The following is an 18,935-nucleotide window of genomic DNA, read 5'->3' as shown; positions in this document are numbered from 1 at the left end:
GAATCACGTAGGGCCTGTGGCCTCCAAGGGGCCCAAGACCCCGAAGCTTCCTTCTGCTGCTGTCATGTCCTCAGCAGGTCGGCTGCTCCATCCTCTGTGGCTAAAACGTACCTGTGAGGTGACTGGCCACTGGACACTGGTGTTTGCTGTAAATACGGCTGTATTCCCAGTTCTGCATCCTCTCCCAGAGCTGCAACAGCCTGGGGCCGGGTGAGTCTGAGTGATGAGGGGAACCCAAAACCCACTCTGGTGACCATCAACTACAGCAGCACAGTGCTCCGTCTCTACGTAGCTCGATTACCAGAAATAATAACGAACTTACTATCATGCCGTCAGGGAACGCAAGGATACAAAAATGATCTTTTAAACACTCGTGCTAGAAGTTTGCTTTACAGGGCTGTGGCCCAACTTAGTGATCGTTTCAGACCCTCTGCCACCGATCGGTCGTGGCAAGTAAGTGGCCGTAAGGAAGGAAGTCACACAAGCACTTGCAAAATTGTAATTAGAAAAAAGTGTTTTTAAAAATACTGAGCAGAATTATACTTGACGGGGCAAACATGTAGCCGTTGAAATTAACTTAATCAGGCTTCCCAGTTTGTTTTTTAAGTTTGTTCCATTCTTCAGAGCATAAATATTAAATGTTTTAAAAATACCCTTCATTTGAAATACATTAAATATAAAATACACAGTTCAAACACAAAACAATGCATTATGGGCTCATGAATACATTTATAAAACACAGTAATGAAAAGTTAACAGCTTCAGATAAGTGAATAATACAATTCAAAGGCTTGCCCAACAAATGACATTTTAAATACAGGAAGGAAAAAGCACAAGCAATGTCAATTAGTGTTATTCTCCCAGTAGTACTGCATGAGATTAAAAAACAAAATTTCAAATTCTAGTAGTGGTATTAAAATTAAATTACTTTCTAATCTGGATTAAAAATAGCGCAAAGTCTTTAAAGTACTTAAGTTATTAGAAAAGTCTGACTTTCCAGTTGGCAACGTGACCTTTAAAATATGCCAAGAGTGCAAATCACAAGTAACAACACGTAGCCCATAATGTCACACACTTCTTATCACAAATCTGGTGCCATGCTGGCTGGTACACACGAGACTGACCTCCGTGGCTCACGACAAATGTACAAAACTGTGAGTCTTCTAAGAATCTCAACATGAAGTCCAAGAACAAACGTGTTCAACAACTAACCCGTGGCTTGTGTTTCCTTTTTTTAAAAAAAACAAGCAAACAAAAATAAACAAAACAAAAAACAATAAAACAGTATAAATCAGATTTGTAATCTCCTAAGTGAAAATTCCTTTTTGAAAGTGCTGTAGCCAAACTCATCTTCTTTTTCAGCTGAAAGGGTGGAGCACAATGGCCACAACTTTGTTACAGACTAAAATCCAACAGGTAATTCCAACACCACCTAAAAATAAAGAAATTCAACATGAGAGCATGCCAGGAGTTCCACCCACATTTCCTGCCTCTGCTACCTCTGACTTCTAGGAAACAGAGTACTTCAGTCCTTTTTGAGTAGTGTTGGGCTAACACCAAGTTTGTGTTTCCTGGGTTCAAACTGATCACTTTTTTTTTTTTTTTTGGCCGCTCTGGGTCTTCGTTGCTGCACGCAGGCTTTCTCTAGTTGCGGCGAGTGGGGGCTACTCTTTTGTTGCAGCGCACGGGCTTCTCATTGCGGTGGCTTCTCTTGTTGCGGAGCACGGGCTCTAGGTGCGCATGGACTTCAGTAGTTGTGGCACGCGGGCTTTAGTAGTTGTGGCTCTCAGGCTCTAGAGCGCAGGCTCAGTAGTTGTGGTGCACGGGCTTAGCTGCTCCGTGGCATGTGGGATCCTCCCGGACCAGGGCTCAAACCTGTGTCCCCTGCATTGGCAGGCAGATTCTTAACCACTGCGCCACCAGGAAAGCCCACAGACTTTCTACTGATTCACAGAGCTGCCGTCTTTACTAAGCAGGAACTACTCAAAACAACAAACAATGATTTGTATTTATCTTTCCTGCCAGAAAGATGTGCATCATTATTTATGATATTAATAGACTGTAAGACCACCCTGTCAGATGATCTGTTTTTCCCTTCCCACCAAAGCATTATAAGCACGGAGGAATGTTTACCCACACCTTTCTTGCCCCACTGATGCTGAGAGACAGGAAGAGAGGCCACAAGATGCCCGGAAGGGTGGCCTCTGGCTCCTCGGCCCAGCAACACTGAGAGCCACCAGCTACACACTCCTGGCTGGGTCCGGGAAGAGGGAGGGGGAGGGGAGGGAAGGGCCTGGCTAAATTGGAAATCTTTGACACGGCCATCCCTTTGACTTAGCATTTCACCTCCAGCGTGATCACAAATCACAACCGAAGACTGGCTGACCAGGATGTGTACTGCAGCATCATCTCTGCAGCAAAAACTGGGGACTTAAATAAATATCCTTTAACAGGGAAATCAGTGAATTATGACACATTCAAATGAAGAACAGCTATTCAAAATTCCGTAATAAAGAAATTTAGGGGCTTCCCTGGTGGCGCAGTGGTTGAGAGTCCGCCTGCCGATGCAGGGGACACGGATTCGCGCCCCGGTCCGGGAAGATCCCACATGCCGCGGAGCGGCTGGGCCCGTGAGCCATGGCCGCTGGGCCTGCGCGTCCGGAGCCTGTGCTCCGCAACGGGAGAGGCCACAACAGTGAGAGGCCCGCGTACCGCAAAGAAAAAAAAAAAAAAAGAAAGAAATTTATTGAGCTGCCCTCTCAGCACAGCCAGCGGCACGTCCGTCTCTACTCGGAAGAAATTTACTGATGTGGGAAAAGGCTCACCTAATGAGGGGTAAAAAACCGTATGTGCCAGACAACCTGAACCATACAAAAGTAAGCAGAAAAAAAGACTGGAAAAAATATACCACAGTGTTAAGAGGGGTTCTCCACAGCTACTGAGTCTTTTTTTAAGTTTTTTCTTATATTTCTATTCATTCTACGATGACACGTACTAATTTTAACACCCAAAAGAAATTCTTTCAGAAGTCCAAGAATGGCCGATAGCAGGAAATGCTGCAGCGGGGCTAAGCGTAGTGTGAACGGAAAAGGAGTCACAGAATGTGGGAACCAGAGGTGGTGTTTCAGTAAGCGGGGGACCGGACCCCAGGTACTGGACTCGGGTCACGGAGGCAGAGGCTCGGGTGGAACGGCAGCCTTGCCCCTTCACGTTTCGGTGCCACTGGACACGTAAGTTCCCTACACGTCAGCTCCTTTGCTGCAAGCCCTGTGCGAGGCGGCGACGCAGCGCTCTCACCGCGGAGGCAGGCTGAGCTCGGCGGGCCGAACCTCCCGCCGCACGCCCCCGGGTCAGCCCGGCCGCGCTCCTCCGCCGCGTCTGCCGGCGCCCGCGTACCTGCCACTCCGGTGGGAAACGCGACCAGGCGGTCCAGTGGAGTTATCCACCTGCTCGGCACCACGGCCACGGGCACAGAGTAGTACGTCCAGATGAGCGTGACCATCAGGGCAGCCTGCAGAGACACGGCTGGTGAGTGGAAACAGCCCGCCAGGCACACAGCCGACCACCACGGAAGACGAGAAAACACGGAAACAAACCCAGGAAACTCTCCAAATCGGTGACCTCAAACCCCACCCATCCGGTCCTCACAGCCAGCAGATATATCCACACTGTCAAATCAGCTGATGGAGTAACCAAGGTCTCCCACAGCCTAAGTGTTCCCTCCTCACTGAGCACCTCCTCCAAGCAGCCAGCTTACGCTAACTACACCTCATCAGTGACAGAAGTGATCTCACGCCTCTCAGATCCTTGAAGAACTAGCTGCGGCTCTCACGCACACACCAAGTGCAGAGGTGAGCCCTCTGGGGGTTAAGTGGCGGGACGAGAAGCGCTGCCTGCCCTCTCCTCCTTTCCCAGCAGCGCTCGCGCAGCTGGCTTCCACCCCCTTCGTGGCCTTGAACGGGCCACTCGAGCCAGCGGAGCAAGGCTTGCTCCACTCTTCTCTCCCAGTGAAACCTCTCTCGCACCAAAGTGACAACGTCTCAAGATCACTGTCCTCAAACAAACCCAAACCACCTGGGCTTTGGGGGGCTGGGCGCAAATCTTGTCCCCCAGGAAAGATCACACGTAGGACTGGAACTCGGAGACCATTTAAAGCTGCCACTGAGTGTGCGTGGGGCACATCCACACCCTCGGGTGGAGGAAGCAGCAGCGAACGGAACAAGTAGACATCCCCCAGGTAAGACAGTTGGGAATCGAAGGTCTTGGACTGAGGTGAGAATGACGTGTTCCCTGCCTGAGAGCAGACATCTACACGTCACCTACACGTCTGCACACCAGGTGACAAGCAACGGCCACAGTCACTGACCACCTTAGAGAATACAATGTCTAAATAAGCTCTCTCACTCCATACCCCGCCCAGGCTCCCAACACTGCACTGAAACAAAGGCAAAATGAAAGAACTCCAGAGAAGCGCATCTGCTAGAAAAATCCCAACATTTAACAACTCTAAAAGACAAAGGCTAAAAGAGACTAAGAGAAACAAAGGCTTCATTTTAGTCTAACATAGAAATTCACAGAGTGTTCAGAGTTACACGTTAGCAGGACCGCACAGCACAGCAGCTCAAAGTGGAAAAGCCTGAATTCCCAGGCCCGGATTCTGGGCCACATGGTTCTGGAGGACAGTCCGTTACCAACTTCAATGACCCCAGGTGACAGAATAGGACACTTACTTGCAATATGTAGAAAGCAACACTTATAACCCATTTTATCTTGGCCAACTGAGCTGTCCGGGCTTTCACTGAAAGGAAAAACAGGATGAAATGGTATCAGTCCTAAAAAAAATGAAGATAGTCCAGCACACAGAAATGTTATTTCTTCTTATAAACTATTTTCTAACTACGTATGTAACATCTGCTCAATATGCTTAGAAAAGACTTCCCTGATGGTCCAGTGGTTGGGACTCTGTGCTCTCACTGCCGAGGGCCTGGGTTCGATCCCTGGTCGGGGAACTAGGATCCCACAAGCTGCGCGGCACAGCCAAGAAGCAAACAAACAAGATATATATACACATACATACATACACACACACACACACACACACACACACTTAGAAAATATAAAACAGAATTTCTTAAAAGTCACCCACTGTGCCGTTATTTAAAATAGAATCACACACAGATTAGCTTTAATTTTAAAAACTCTTAAAGCTATTCATCTAAATCAGAGATTCTTTGACGAGGCACTTACCAACAGGACTACCTTTTTCTTCCTGGATTTCCCAGACCACACAGCACACTAATCCGTAAGTGGGAATCAGGTTTGTCTCAGGCCTGGGCAGGCCCCTCTGCCTGTTTTACTAGCCACGCACTCTCTCAGCACACAAGCTGACCTCCTATCCATCAGAGGAGACGGTTAGGAACGGTGGCAGACATAAAGCTGAGTAAGACCTGATCCCCAGCCTGAAGTCTACACTTGGATAAGGACACTGCTGGGCATTTTTTAGAGCATTCACAAAAGCTCCTGGGAATCCACCGTGAGATTTTTCTAGGCTTCTCTCAGAAAAGTGTTGAATTTGAAAATGTCAACCTACAGAGAATGAAGAAAATCAAAGATGTTAGAGGTTTCTGTGTGGTTGCGTGGTTTTCTTTTTGTTCTTTATTTTTTTTTGGCCATGACTCTCGGTTTGCGGGATCTTAGTTCCCGGACCAGGGATTGAACCTGGGCCCACAGCAGTGAAAGTGCCGAGTCCTAACAACTAGACCGCAAGGGAAGTCCCCAGGCTTCTGTGTTTAGAAAGCAAAGGTTCACCAGCAAATAAGGAGAAAGTAACAATTATTATTACTGGGTCTCTTCTAGACAACTTAAAAGTCTCTGTCAACAGCAGAACCTCAAAGATCAAAGCACATGTGCCGTGCCTCTTTCTATAACGGTTTCTCTATTAATCAGCTCGTACGAAGCTTCCCACGCTACGCGTGAGAACAGTACCGTGAGTTTTGAGCTTATCAGTCATCTTGTTGATCTTCCTCTCCAGCCTGGCGTATCTGGCAAACTCGTCCATCATGCTGACGGTGGAGAGCTCCTGCTTCATGCCCTGGATCTCCGCTCGCATCTGGGACTCCTGCTTCACGTCCTTCTGCAGCACCCTGGACATCTGCTGGAGGTGGCAGCCGGGATCAGCCTCCTCCCCCACCCCCTCCCCCATCCACCTCCTGCAGCTGGGCACGCTGCCCTTTACCCCACGGCCAGGCTCTGCCGCCCGGTCCCGGTCCTGCCGCCCCCGACCACAGAAACGAAAACTCGCCCCCCCCGCCCCGTGAGTCTTTATTCAATTACGTTTTTCCCTCTGCAGATATGCCCATGGACTGCTACAGCACAAATGTATGTATCCTTCGCTTTTACTGCAAAATTGTGATGACAGGGTGAAAACGGATTCCATCCCCAGAGCTTCATTCAGGTGACAAGGACCGTGCACGCCCCTCACTCCTGTAGAATTCTGTGCTAAATTAGGTGGGCCGAGCAAGGGGGGTGCCGGCGGTCAGGGATGAAGCGGTGGCGGGTGAAGAGGGCATTCCCGCAGGGGGGCTGCCTGGCATGAGCGTCGGGGTCCCACAGCAGGAGGGGCACACGTGACCAGAGGAGGTGGTAGGGGAGGCCGAGGGTGAGTCACAAAGGATTGAGCAAGTCACGGAGACCCACTGAGGATACTGTGAGCCAGTTTTCTCACTGTGAGAAAAGGGAGTGAGAACCATGCATCGGGAGAGAACCAGAATGAATCCCGTGGGACTGGATGAGAACTGGAGGCACCGGTGTGAAGTCGTGGTTTTCCAGAGATACACACACAGATGAAATAACAGACGTAAATGTCTGTGAAGAGGAGCTGCTGACAGCCAGGCCCCACGTGGGACACGGCCGGCCCAGGCGCCCTCCTGGCCGCCCGGACAGTGGAGGGGACCCAAGTGTGAGGGCACCTGCCCGCGCCATCCCCAGACGCCCCCCACAGACACACACACCGGCCAGGACACCACCAGCGGTCCGGGCTACACATGCAGTGGCTGCCAGGTTGCGCCCAACAACCCACCGGGACAGGTGAAGGTCCCAGGAGAGCGAGGGGAGAGCAAGGGGACCACACTCGCACCAGCGCGGGGAGGTCCACAGGCGACCTCGCAGGGGACTGAGAATTCCTCAGGGACTGACCCGCAGTGATGAGTGTACCTCCCCAAATCGACGCCCAGGGTACCTGGTGAGATGCAAAGAGAACACAGCGTTCTTTACGTGACATCCTCGCCAAACATTGGACAAAGACGTCCACAGAAGGCCACTGTGCAAAATCACTGCCCTGCGATATTCGGAAATGTCATCCTCGCAATTCAAGGAAAGACCAAGACTCCTTCTAGACTGAAGAGACATGACAAGTATGTGCTATACATGGTGCTAACTGGGGTCCTTCTGCTATAAAGGACGTCACTGGGACGAGGAAACCCTGAACGGGGCAGGAGGACTGTACGTGACAGCTGTACTGCGGGCAATGCCACTGTTTATACACTAAAGTACCGGGGAAAGGGGGAACTCGGGTTGACAACTTACTTTCAAATGGTTCAGGAAACAAAACCAGTTCTTTCTAATGAATGTATAACTTTGTTTGCACGCTTGTGTTTCACATTTTTACAAATATATTAATAAAGATACATTAATAAACTATATTAATATATTTCCCTGTACTGGTACATAGCTGGTGCACAATAAATCAGTCTGTTCCTCTAGCCCCCTATCCCCCCTGCCTGGTGCACAGCAGGGTGACTCTTCAGTTCGAGCTGGCCAGCCGCGCCCCTCCTGCGGGTCTCCCAGGGACGCCCGCACAGCTTCACGGGACACCAGCTGAGGCCCCTTTCCAGCGCCCGAGCAATGAGGCCCTTCGGTCTCCAGACGGAGCCTGTGCAGCAGCACAATGTGCTTACCACTGCGCAGCCTCCTGGAGTAGGGGGGTCTTCAAACTCAACCGTCTGGTCCCCACTACCCAACACTCTAACTAAAGGACATACACTCTAGCCAGATCCGTCCTAGAGCAGAAAACACAGAATCATCTTAAAGAGCAAGGAGTTCATAGATGCTGCTTAAACTTTGTAAATCAAGAAACAGGGAAAGGGACTTCCCTGGCGATCCAGTGGTTAAGACTCTGCGCTTCCATTGCAGGGGGCGTGGGTTCGATCCCTGGTCCGGGAACTAAGATTCCTGAATGCCATGTGAAACGGTGAGGCACAGCCAAAAAAATCAAAGGTGTATTTTTTTTTAATTTGATTTAAAAAAAAACAGGTGCAGGGTGGGGAAAGGACTTTCAGAGGTGATGGAGATATTCTTTACCTTGATTGTTTCAGTGGTTACCCTGATTAAGTGTGCCAAAACTCATCAAACTGCCCATGTACAAGAAGTGAATTTCACTGAATGCAAATTACACATCAATAAACCTGACTTTTAAAACTAGGATTTAGGGCTTCCCTGGTGGCACAGTGGTTGAGAGTCCGCCTGCCGATGCAGGGGACACAGGTTCGTGCCCCGGTTCGGGAAGATCTCACATGCCGCGGAGCAGCTGGGCCCATGAGCCATGGCCGCTGAGCCTGCGCATCCGGAACCTGTGCTCCGCAACGGGGGAGGCCACAACAGTGAGAGGCCCGCGTACCACAAAAAAACAAAACAAACAAACAAAAACAACTAGGATTTAAAAAGAAATAGAAGGAGGACTTCCCTGGTGGCGCAGTGGTTAAGAATCTGCCTGCCAATGCAGGCAACACAGGTTCAAGCCCTGGTCCAGGAAGATCCCACATGCCGCGGAGCAACTAAGCCCATGTGCCATAACTACTGAGCCTGCGCTCTAGAGCCCGCGAGCCACAACTACCAAAGCCCACGCGCCTAGAGACCATGCTCCACAAAAAGAGAAACCACCGCATGAGAAGCCCTCGCACAGCAACAAAGACCCAACACAGGCAAAAATAAATTAAAAAAAAAAAAGAAATAGAGGGGAAAACACATTACGTACATAGCATTATAGAGAATACAGGCTGTGCTTCACAGATTTTTTTAATCGAAGGCTTGCAGCAACCCTGCGTCAACCAAGTTTATTGGCACCATTTTTCCAACAGTATTTGCTCATTTCACGTCTCTGTGTTACATTCTGGTAGTTCTCATAATACTTCAAACTTTTTTATTATTGTTATATTTGTTATGGTGTTCTTTGATTAGTGATTTTTTTTTTTTTTAGGCCACACCACGGGGCTTGCGGGATCTTAGTTCCTGGACCAGGGATCGAATCCCAGCCCTCAGCAGTGAAACGGCAGAGTCCTAACCACTGGATCAGCAGGGTATTCCCTGATTAGTGATCTGTGATGTTACTACTACAACTCACTAAAGGCTCAGATGATGGTTAGCATTTTTTAGCAATAAACAATTTTTTAATTAAGGCATGTACACTTTTTTTTTACACAATGCTATGCTATTGCATACTTAATAGACTCTAGTGTAAACGTAACTTTTTTATGCACTGGGAAACCAGAAATTGCATGAGACTCACTTTACTTCGATATTCACTTTATTGCAGTAGCCTGGAACCAAACCCGCGATATTTCCGAGGTACACTGTACATAAAACAATTAAAAACTGGAAAGGCCAGAAATGGTTACTCAGGAGTGGAAAGTGAGTGAGGGCAGGAGAATAAACTTGAGGGGAACTGAAGAGATTTGTGGTTAAAATTAGGAAATGCAGCACCTGAACAAAAAATGAATATATTACATCTACAAGTACAAAAAAAGAAAATTTGGAAGTGTTTAAGTTTGCAAATAGGTACCAACATTAATCCAAGACCTCCTTACAAATAACTGTTAAAATATACTAGAATTATGAATTGAAATGTAAGATTTAAGGAGATTTGAATTTTTTAAATGTTCTTAATATTATTTTTTTTTAATATTTATTTATTTGGCTGCGCCGGGTCTTAGTTGCGGCATGTGGGATCCAGTTCCCCAACCAGGGATCGAACCTGGGCCCCCTACACTGGGAGCACGGAGCCCTAGCCACTGGACCACCAGGGAAGTCCCAATATTAATTTTTAAAACATAAACACCTGGGGCTTCCCTGGTGGCACAGTGGTTAAGAATCCGCCTGCCAATGCAGGGGACACGGGTTTGAGCCCTGGTCTGGGAAGATCCCACATGCCATGGAGCAACTAAGCCTGTGCGCCACAACTACTGAGCCTGCACTTAAGAGCCTGCAAGCCACAACTACTGAGCCGGCGCACCACAACTACTGAGCCCGCGCGCCTAGAGCCTGTGCTCCGCAACAAAAGGAGCCACCACAATGAGAAGCCCGCATACAGCAATGAAGAGTAGACCCCGCTCACCGCAACTAGAGAAAGCCTGCGCGCAGCAACCAAGACCCAAAGCAGCCATAAATAAATAAATAAATAAATTTAAAAAATATATCTCTTAAGTCTTTTTTTTTTTAATTTCTATCAGGTTTTTAATTCGTTTTTTTGGGCTGCGTTGGGTCTTCGTTGCTGCATGCACACTTTCTCTAGTTGCGGCGAGCAGGGGCTATTCTTCCTTGCAGGGCGCAGGCTTCTCATTGCGGTGGCTTCTCCTGTTGTGGAGCACGGGCTCTAGGCGCGCAGGTTTCAGTAGTCTCTTAACCACTGTGCCACCAGGGAAGTCCCCTGAAGTTTTTATGTACTCAAGGAGTATTAAATCTCCCACTTGACAGAAGCTGATAAGCTGTGTAGGGTATGGTTTTTCAAAGACCTGGAGATGGGTCCACAAATAATTCTAAAGCAGAAAAGAAAATAAGTTTTTAAAGATCAGTGAGGGAATTCCCCAGCGGTCCAGTGGTTAGGGCTTGGCACTTTCACTGCCTGCTGCCCAGGATCAAATCCTGGTCAGGGAACTGAGATCCCGCAAGCCATCAATCAATAAACAAACAAACAAACAAAATTTGCTTATCATGAAAAAAAATCCGGTGGGAGAATCTGGGGAGAAAACAAGGGCAGAACCAATCCTCTGCTGCTCCTGTCCCCAGACGCTGGCCCTCTGCCTGTGTGAGATCACAGCGTCTTCCTCAGTCACCCTCTGATCCTGTCCAAGTTGGACACTCCCTCTGCCAACAAAATGCCAGGACTTGCGGTGGCACTGGGGTGTTCAACTCCTCACTCCCCCACTCAATGGCTGGCAACTCTCTGGACCAGTCCCATCTGAAAGTCGTGCCCGACGACATTTACAGCCCAAAGGCTCCTCCCTCCCAGAACACAGCAGGCATCCCTGGGAATGGCGTCTCAGGCGTGTCCCTAACACCACAGGGAGACCCCTCACCCCGGGAAGGGCCCAAGACCCAGAACAACCCCACATGCCCCGCAGCCAGGACCGGCCAAGTCGGGCCCACTCCTCGGGGGCCTGGTCTCCGGCACGGGGGAGTCCGCATCCGCCAGGCCGCACTTGCTCACGCACTCAACCTCCGTCGCCGCCTCTGTCATCTCCTCAAACAGCACTTGGGGCTCATGCTGGTCCACAGCAAGAACTCACTAGGCAACCGTGCTCCCTGGAAACGGGGAGGGTCTCAGCAAGGCCCGCAGCGGCAGGCCCTGCAGTGTCCACCCCTCACCTCCGTGGCCCGGGCCCCTAGAGAGAAAAGGGAAGCGGCCACTTTTCAGAGCAGCAAGTTAAACGTGATTTTGAAGTTGTCAAACACGAAAGTGGCGGCCAGCCCCACACACGAAGTCCCAGAGGACAGCCTGCGCTGCACCCATGCTCAAGGTCTGCAAAGCAGGGGGTCTGTGAGCAAGGCGGCCCTGGCGCCTGAGCACCGCACGCGGCTCTCGGGGACCCGCAGGCAGCCCTCCAGCGCGTAGGTCCTGGGGCGCCTGCGCAGGGCACGCATCTCTCCGCTACCCGCAGGCCGCCCTCCAGCGCATCGGCCCTGGCACGCCTGCGCAGAGCACATGGCTAACTAGGAGCTCCCCCCGCCCTCGGCCACGCCAGTCCTGGGGCCCGGGGCGCCGGCACAGCGCGCCTCCGGCCACGGAGCGGGGCGCTCCGCAGGGTGGTCTCTGTCCCCTCTGCCTCCGCCTTTGGCTGCTGTGCTGGATCGCAAACGCGTCCTGTAACCAGCTGGAAAGGAAATATGAAAGAACTCGCAGGAGAATTCTAACCAAGTCAACGCCAAGGATTGGGCGTCCTTATCCGGGCGCCCAGCCCCCACCCCAGTATTTGGACTGAGGTCCCATCCCAGGACCTTGCAGCACTCTGCTGGGAGAGGACTTCTTGAACTTGAGCGACTTCCTCGAGGGCCTCTCCTGACTGATGGGACGGTGCGCCCCTTCCTGCTCTGGCTGAAGGGAAGAAGCGTCGGAAACCCTGGAAGGAAGGCTACGGTCTGAGGTGCAGGGGCGTGGCCCGTTCCCAGTCAGACTGATGCTCACTGGGAGTCTTTCCCACGAGCATCCTCTAATCAGCGCCTGTGATGGGGCGGCCTCTAACCGTCGAGAAGGAGCAGCATTTTACCCTACACGGGACCAGCGCGTCCCTCACAGCTTTTCACGGACCCTCAACACAAACCACATCTCTTTATTACTCTTCCCTGTTTGAACACCAGCAACTGTACTCTGCTAGGAGAATGTTATCCTTCTGAACTGGCTAACAATTCTGACAGTGTTACAACCAAGGGAAAATGGGTCTAAGGCGGCTAACTGGCTGGAGGTGAGAGAGGTGACACAGCCTGTAGGATGCAGCAAAGGACGGGACACAGGTCCAAGGACAAACCCAGTGCTCATTCACCTGAACGACAAACAGCCACCCTGATAAGGCACAAACCTCGTGCATGTGTAGACTGCAGCAATAACTTCTTATGAGAGTGTGCTAGCTGCAGGGCACAGGTTTGGTGAAAGCTTGGTGAAGGAGCCAGCGGTGATGATAGTTCTTATTTACAGCCGCTGCCATATCCCAAACACTCTCCTCCTTCCCCCTCAGCTTATGAGAAACTAGGAACAAGTCACAGAGGAATACAAAACCAACACAGCCTCTTTCAACAACTGAGGTTAGTTTTGTGTGTGGTTCCAATATAAGGGGAAATGAGATGGGGTACATAGGAAATCGAAGTGACACTTTAAGTAAGATGGGCAGGCAACCCACAGAATGGGAGAAGATGTTTGCAAATTGTATATCTGATAAGGAGCTAATATCCAGACTATATAAAGAACTCCTAACTTAACCACAAAAACGCAGCCACTCACACTCGATGTGGGCCTCCAGAGAGTGCCCTTCCCCTAGGGACAGCTCCTGAAGCCCCATTAGAAAAGGGGCCACAGACCTGAACAGACGTTTTTCAAAGATATACAGATGGCCAATAAGCAAATGAAATGTTCAACATCACTAATCATTAGGAAAATGCAAATCAAAACCACAAAGAGGGGCTTCCCTGGTGGCGCAGTGGTTGAGAGTCCGCCTGCCGATGCAGGGGACACGGGTTCATGCCCTGGTCCGGGAAGATCCCACATGCCGCGGAGCGGCTGCGCCCGTGAGCCATGGCCGCTGAGCCTGCGCATCCGGAGCCTGTGCTCCGCAACGGGAGAGGCCACAGCAGTGAGAGGCCCGCGTACCGCAAAAAAAAAAAAAAAAACAGAGAAGCCACTTTGCATCCATTAGGATGGCTATTATCCAAAAAGGAAAAATAATAACTAAAAATAACAAATGTTGCAGAAGGTGGAGAAACTGGAACACTTGTGCATTGCTGGTGAGAATTTACATGATGCAGCCGCTGTGGAAAACAGTACAGCAGTTTCTCAAAAAAATTAAAAACACAATTACCATATGATCCAGCAATTCCACTTCTGGGTATTTACCCAAAAGAACTGAAAGCAGAGATTTGAATAAACACTTGTACACGAATGTTCTAGCAGCATTATTCACAATGGTCAAAAGGCAGAAACAATCCAAATGTCCATCAAAAGATGAATGAACAAACAAAATGTGGTATAGACATACAGTGGAATACTATTCAGCCTTATAAAGGACAGAAAGCCTAACACAGGCTGCAACAGGGATGAACCCTAAGGACATTATGCTGAGTGAAATAAGCCAGACATAAAAGGACAAATATTATATGATTTCACTTGTATGAGGTGCCTAGAATAGTCAGATTCATAGAGACGGAAAGTAAAATGGTGGTTGCTAGGGACTGGGGGAAAGGGGCATGCGGATAACGCCCCATGTTTACTGGGGACAGAGTCTCAGTTTAGGAAGCTGCAGTTCTGGAGACGAAGGGTGATGAACAGTTGCACAACAATGTGAATGTACTCAATGCCACTGAACTATATACCTAAAAATGGTTAAAACGGTAAATTTTATGTTATGTATATTTTAGCACAATTTTTAAAAAATAAGAAAAGTGGGCTGGGGCCTACTCTTCAAGGGTCTTTTATGCAATGCTGAGTACTTCGGACACCATCTTAAAGACAAGGAAGCATCAGGAAAGATTCCCAAGGGGGGACGGGATTAAGAGAGAATTGCCTCAGGACAACTTGGGTGATAAGGTCCTAGAATAGAGTTTTATACAAAACAGGCACCCAATGGGTACGAGTAGGGTAGAACAAAAAGAAGTAGAAACCCTGTCTAGACTTATATACCACGCCCCCCACCACCACCAATTTATACCAGGAGAGAAAAGCAGAACTGAGTTCCCAGGATACTGGTACAGTGTGTGCACCCCATCTTTGAGTCTCGGCCTAAGTCAGACAGCCCCTCACTCCCACTGTCGGCCTACAGAGGGGGCCCTTCCGCGGAGAACAGCTCCTCACCTTCTCCACACGCACCTCCCATCAAATATGCCACCAAACCCCCTATTCACGCTCCAACAGGCAGAGGGGCAGACCTCGGAGAATCACACACCAAGGATCAAACCTCCACCCCAGCAATCACTAGCTGGATGTCTTAGGACAACTACTAGACTCTGAGTCAAACACACCTCCTCTGGGAGGTACAGGAAGATGGCATGACAGTCACAGCAACCGTGGCGACTGGACACGAGGAAATTACTCATGATGGACAAAGCGCCCGGCAGAGAGGGCTCCCAAGTGCCCGTCGCTCCTCTGGGTACAGGAAACATCACAGAGCACTGGGATTCTAAGTCTACACTGTCTCCAACCCCTCCCGCCCCAAGAATGGGGGCCCCTGCATCCTGAGACCCGTCCCCAGGGACCCTGCACAGCTGCACTGCACGCGAGAAGGCGAGACTTCCCGGAGCCCCGGACGCCGTGCTGCAGGCACTGGCCCTCCCCACGCCCCCAGCCCAGCAGCCTGAGGCTGCTCGACGCCCCCAGGAACCAGAGAATAACGGAAATGAGTGCGGCTGGCAGAAGGGCACAGAGAACTCCAGACCGCTGCCACGCGAAAACGTGGCCAAGCGTTATCAGGCATTTTTTTTTCTCCCCAAGAATCCAGAAAACCGGATATGGGGGTAAAACGTTGCGACTTGACGCTAGCAACTCACTCAAAAACATCTTAAAACACAGAACGGCCCAACCAAGACGCCTCTGCAGGCCGAATCTGGCCGTCGGGAGGCCAGTTTGAGACCCCTGTGTCTATAGCACGCTGGGGCGGCGACCCCACCGACCCCTGGAAGGCCAGAAAGCCACTTACGAAGGAGGAGAAGGACGGGAGGAGGATCCTGAGTACGTTGCACCCAAACACGAAGCTGAGCACCAGCAGCCAAGCCCAGCGGTCGGCCTCGGCCGCGCTCATCTCGGAGGCTCACGGCGGCGCCAGCTCGGCTAAAACAGCTCCACCTGGGACCAAGCCGGAGGCCGCGCGTGCGCAGTGAGCCCAGCGCCCCGCAGGGGCGCGCCGCCGCGCCTGCGCACTGCGCTGCACTCGGGGAGGCGGGGCCGTCTTTTGCTCCGGCCTCTGGTTAACGCCAGCCTTGCCTTTGGCCTTCCCGGCTTCCGTAGACTTCTCGCACCCGCCCCACCACCCCGCGGAACCTGTTTTCTAGATTCGGCCTCCACTGTGTCTCTGCTTTTGCTGTATGTGCAAACCACTTGTGTGATTATGTAATTAATGCTTTCTTTAAACTGACTCACCTTTATTCCTAAATAAATGTATTTTTAAATAAATCCGTAAGTAGAAGGCTACGGTAATTATAGTAGCAAGTAACCGTAAAAAGAAAAACGTTTTGTAAGTAGTTTTTAGTAAGTAGTGTTTACATTTCAAAGCTAAACATCGTAATAAATCTAATTTACAAAACTGCATACCTGAGGTCCTGGTTACGTGCAACCTGTAATAAAGTAGCCTACATTTATGGGAAGATGAGGTTTTACAGCAAAAGAATCCTAACACAGTTATGTGTAGTAGGTAAAGCGAAAGATGATTAGCTGCCTCTTATGCCCTGGTTGGAGTCTGAGAACTAATTCCCAATGAGAATGAATCGAGGAGCTGTGGTTCTACAAATTTCTGATTAAAGAAAACATGCGAAGCGAAACTATTCGATAGCGGTAGAGAGAATTATTTCCATGGAGAGGTTTCTTGGCCGGTAGGTGATGCTGAACTGACCAAAACAAAAGACAGGCTTGGAGCCTGCTTCTCCTCCATAGCCTTCCCCTCCAGCTGGACCATCCAAGGCAGCCTGGCTACTAGCTCCTCTACCCACTAAAGGTTTGGAAGGACTGGAAGTAGAAACCACCTCGTGAAAAGTGATGGCAGATCCTCCGGCCTCCATCTCCCGGCCCCCAGTCTCTGCTTTTCAGGCGGAAGAGGAGAGCATCGCCTGCTCCCCACCCGTACCACACCCCATCCCAGTGCCACATCCCCCCAGGAGGAGGATCACCAATTCCTGGTGAGACGAGAATTTGACAGAAAACCCTGGAGAAGGTCCTTGACTGTACAACAGGTAGGAGAGGACCAGCAGTACCTGGCCAGTGTGAACAACTCAGCTCTCTCCTATTGCTCCATCTGGGCAGCTCTTAAGAAGAGCACTAACAATTAAAGGCTGCCAACACCATCCGAGTACCACACTAGGCCATCAAGTTAAAAAGAAAAAAAGTATCCGTCCCATAGAAAATAAAGATTGTGATAATGTCACAAATGGATTTCAGTCCAGAGCAAGACTGGCAGAAAATACTAACACCATGGGGCGTTTTCATCAGACCACTTCTTGTTCAGAGCAAACAGGTCTTGGAACCTCTAACATAATACAACTCCTCTTCATAGGACTTCAGAGAATGTGTTTAGCAAGCCCTATATGAGTGACTTTTTTTTTTTTCTGGAAAGTCAGGGTATTAGTTTCCCATTGCTGCTGTAACAAATTACCACAAACGTGGAAGCTTTAAACAATACCAATTTATCCCACAGTTCTGAAGGTCAAGGTCACAAGTCCGACATGATCTTTTTTTTTTAATTTTTCTTTATTTTTTATTTTTATTTTTTTGCTTTATAACAAATTTAATCAGTTATACATATATATATATGTTCCCATATCCCCTCCCTTTTGCGTCTCCCTCCCACCCTCCCTTATCAGTGACTTTTATGTTGATTTTAAACCAATCACGACTGAGATTGGAGAAATGAGTACTCTAATAGAGACCAACTCTCCGTCAGAGACTCAGAGGAGTGTCAGCAGGGACCAGAGACGCACCCAGAACTGAGCGATTTAGGGCCAGTGACTGAGCGTGGCCCACCTGAGTCAGAGTCTTCTCAAGACAGGCACACCCAGAAGGCAACACTGAAATGCAAAGTAAAAATGAGATTGCCTCAACTATTCCCAAAACAGGGAAAACAGAAGGGACAAAGAGAAGAAACAATTTAGCAGGAACTGAATTTACCTCTTCTTAGCTTTGCCCGCTTGGGTTTACTAAATGAAAATGATGATGATGATCACATACCAGGTTGAATCAAAGAACAGACTGACAGTCTTTCCACCGGGAACTAGGGGTACATCAATATTCAGAGTAACTTAGGTAAAATCTGCGGTGTTTATTTCAGTAACTGGCTGTCACAAACTAAGTGCAGGCAGATACCTCACTTGCACAAATTTTATAGCCCGCATATTGCTCAGTGGCTGTCAGAGGACTGGACATGTCTATATGTTGGCAGCCAGTTTTAGGTCCAAGATAGCTAACGAATGAAGTATTAGGATCTCTTGGAAAACTGCATTTTAGCGTAGTTGAATATTCAAGCATTCTTGTGTGTGTGTGTGTGGTGTGTATGTGTGTGAGGAAGTAATCAGAGAGGAAAGTATCACAGATTGTAATTCAACCTATTTTGTTGTTTTTTAAACTTGTTAAACTTGTTTAACTAGTTTTAAAAAAGCATTTCTTCAAAATTTTTAAATGCAAATGTTAAATATCTTTAAAAGCAGCAAGGTTATTGCTAGATGGTGGTCGAACAACATTGTGAATGTACTAAATGCCACTGGACTGTATGCTTTAAAATGGTTAATTCATGTCATGTTGATTTCACCTCAATTTAAGAAAAATATTGCTACAGCCAAATAACCTTTAAAATGTTCTTATTTTTGTCTCTTTGTTATTCTAAGCCCTTCTGAATATGCAAAATTCAACAGGTTAAAAATTAATCTTCTTATTGTTATTAGTGCAATAAATTTCATTTAGACCTCAAATTTTCACAGGCTTTTACTATGTCCAGAAATTTATCCCTAAATAAAACTGTCATGAGCTTTTCCTTTTTAAAAAATTATTCTAAAATAATTTCAAACTGAGAAAAATTACAAAAAATATAAATGGTATCAAGAACACCCAGTACCCTTTTTTTTATATTCACCTACTTTAACATTTTAGCCCATTTGCTTTATCTCTTTCAAAATATCACTAAGAATATTCCCTTATATAATCACAGTACATTCATCAACCTCAGTGAAGTTGACATTGATACAATACTTTAATCTGCCATTTG

General features: G+C 48.7%; 1 protein-coding gene across 2 annotated transcripts; it reads right to left on the bottom strand.

Annotated features, from left to right (window-relative positions):
- Positions 1-709: 709 nt before the first annotated feature.
- GET1 (guided entry of tail-anchored proteins factor 1) lies at positions 710-15,852 on the bottom strand. 2 transcript variants are annotated; one of them, XM_082625320.1, is made up of 5 exons: positions 15,669-15,852; positions 5,986-6,154; positions 4,731-4,798; positions 3,397-3,511; positions 710-1,432 (listed from the first exon to the last, which is right to left on the bottom strand). In XM_082625320.1, the coding sequence occupies exons 1-5, from the start codon at positions 15,768-15,770 to the stop codon at positions 1,359-1,361; spliced, it is 528 nt and encodes a 175-aa protein (XP_082481446.1). In that variant the 5' UTR covers positions 15,771-15,852; the 3' UTR covers positions 710-1,358. The 2 variants fall into 2 exon arrangements, with proteins under 2 accessions (XP_082481446.1, XP_082481447.1); XM_082625321.1 differs by having other exon boundaries at positions 5,986-6,151; positions 15,669-15,850.
- Positions 15,853-18,935: the final 3,083 nt, after the last annotated feature.

Source organism: Mesoplodon mirus, assembly GCF_964341445.2.
Source record: "Mesoplodon mirus genome assembly, chromosome: 6".
Classification (NCBI taxonomy): Eukaryota; Metazoa; Chordata; class Mammalia; order Artiodactyla; family Ziphiidae; genus Mesoplodon; species Mesoplodon mirus.
The sequence above is the reverse complement of the archived record's forward strand: the minus strand, read 5'-3'. Positions and strand labels throughout refer to the sequence as shown.

Coding starts and splice junctions, on each gene's coding strand:
- GET1 (XM_082625320.1), bottom strand. CDS start 15,770: ATGAGCGCGGCCGAGGCCGACCGCTGGGCTTGGCTGCTGGTGCTCAGC. Junction 6,155..15,668: donor TCCCGTCCTTCTCCTCCTTC/GTAAGTGGCTTT, acceptor TGCCACCTCCAG/CAGATGTCCAGGGTGCTGCA. Junction 3,512..4,730: donor TTGCTTTCTACATATTGCAA/GTAAGTGTCCTA, acceptor GTGTCTCTGCAG/GCTGCCCTGATGGTCACGCT.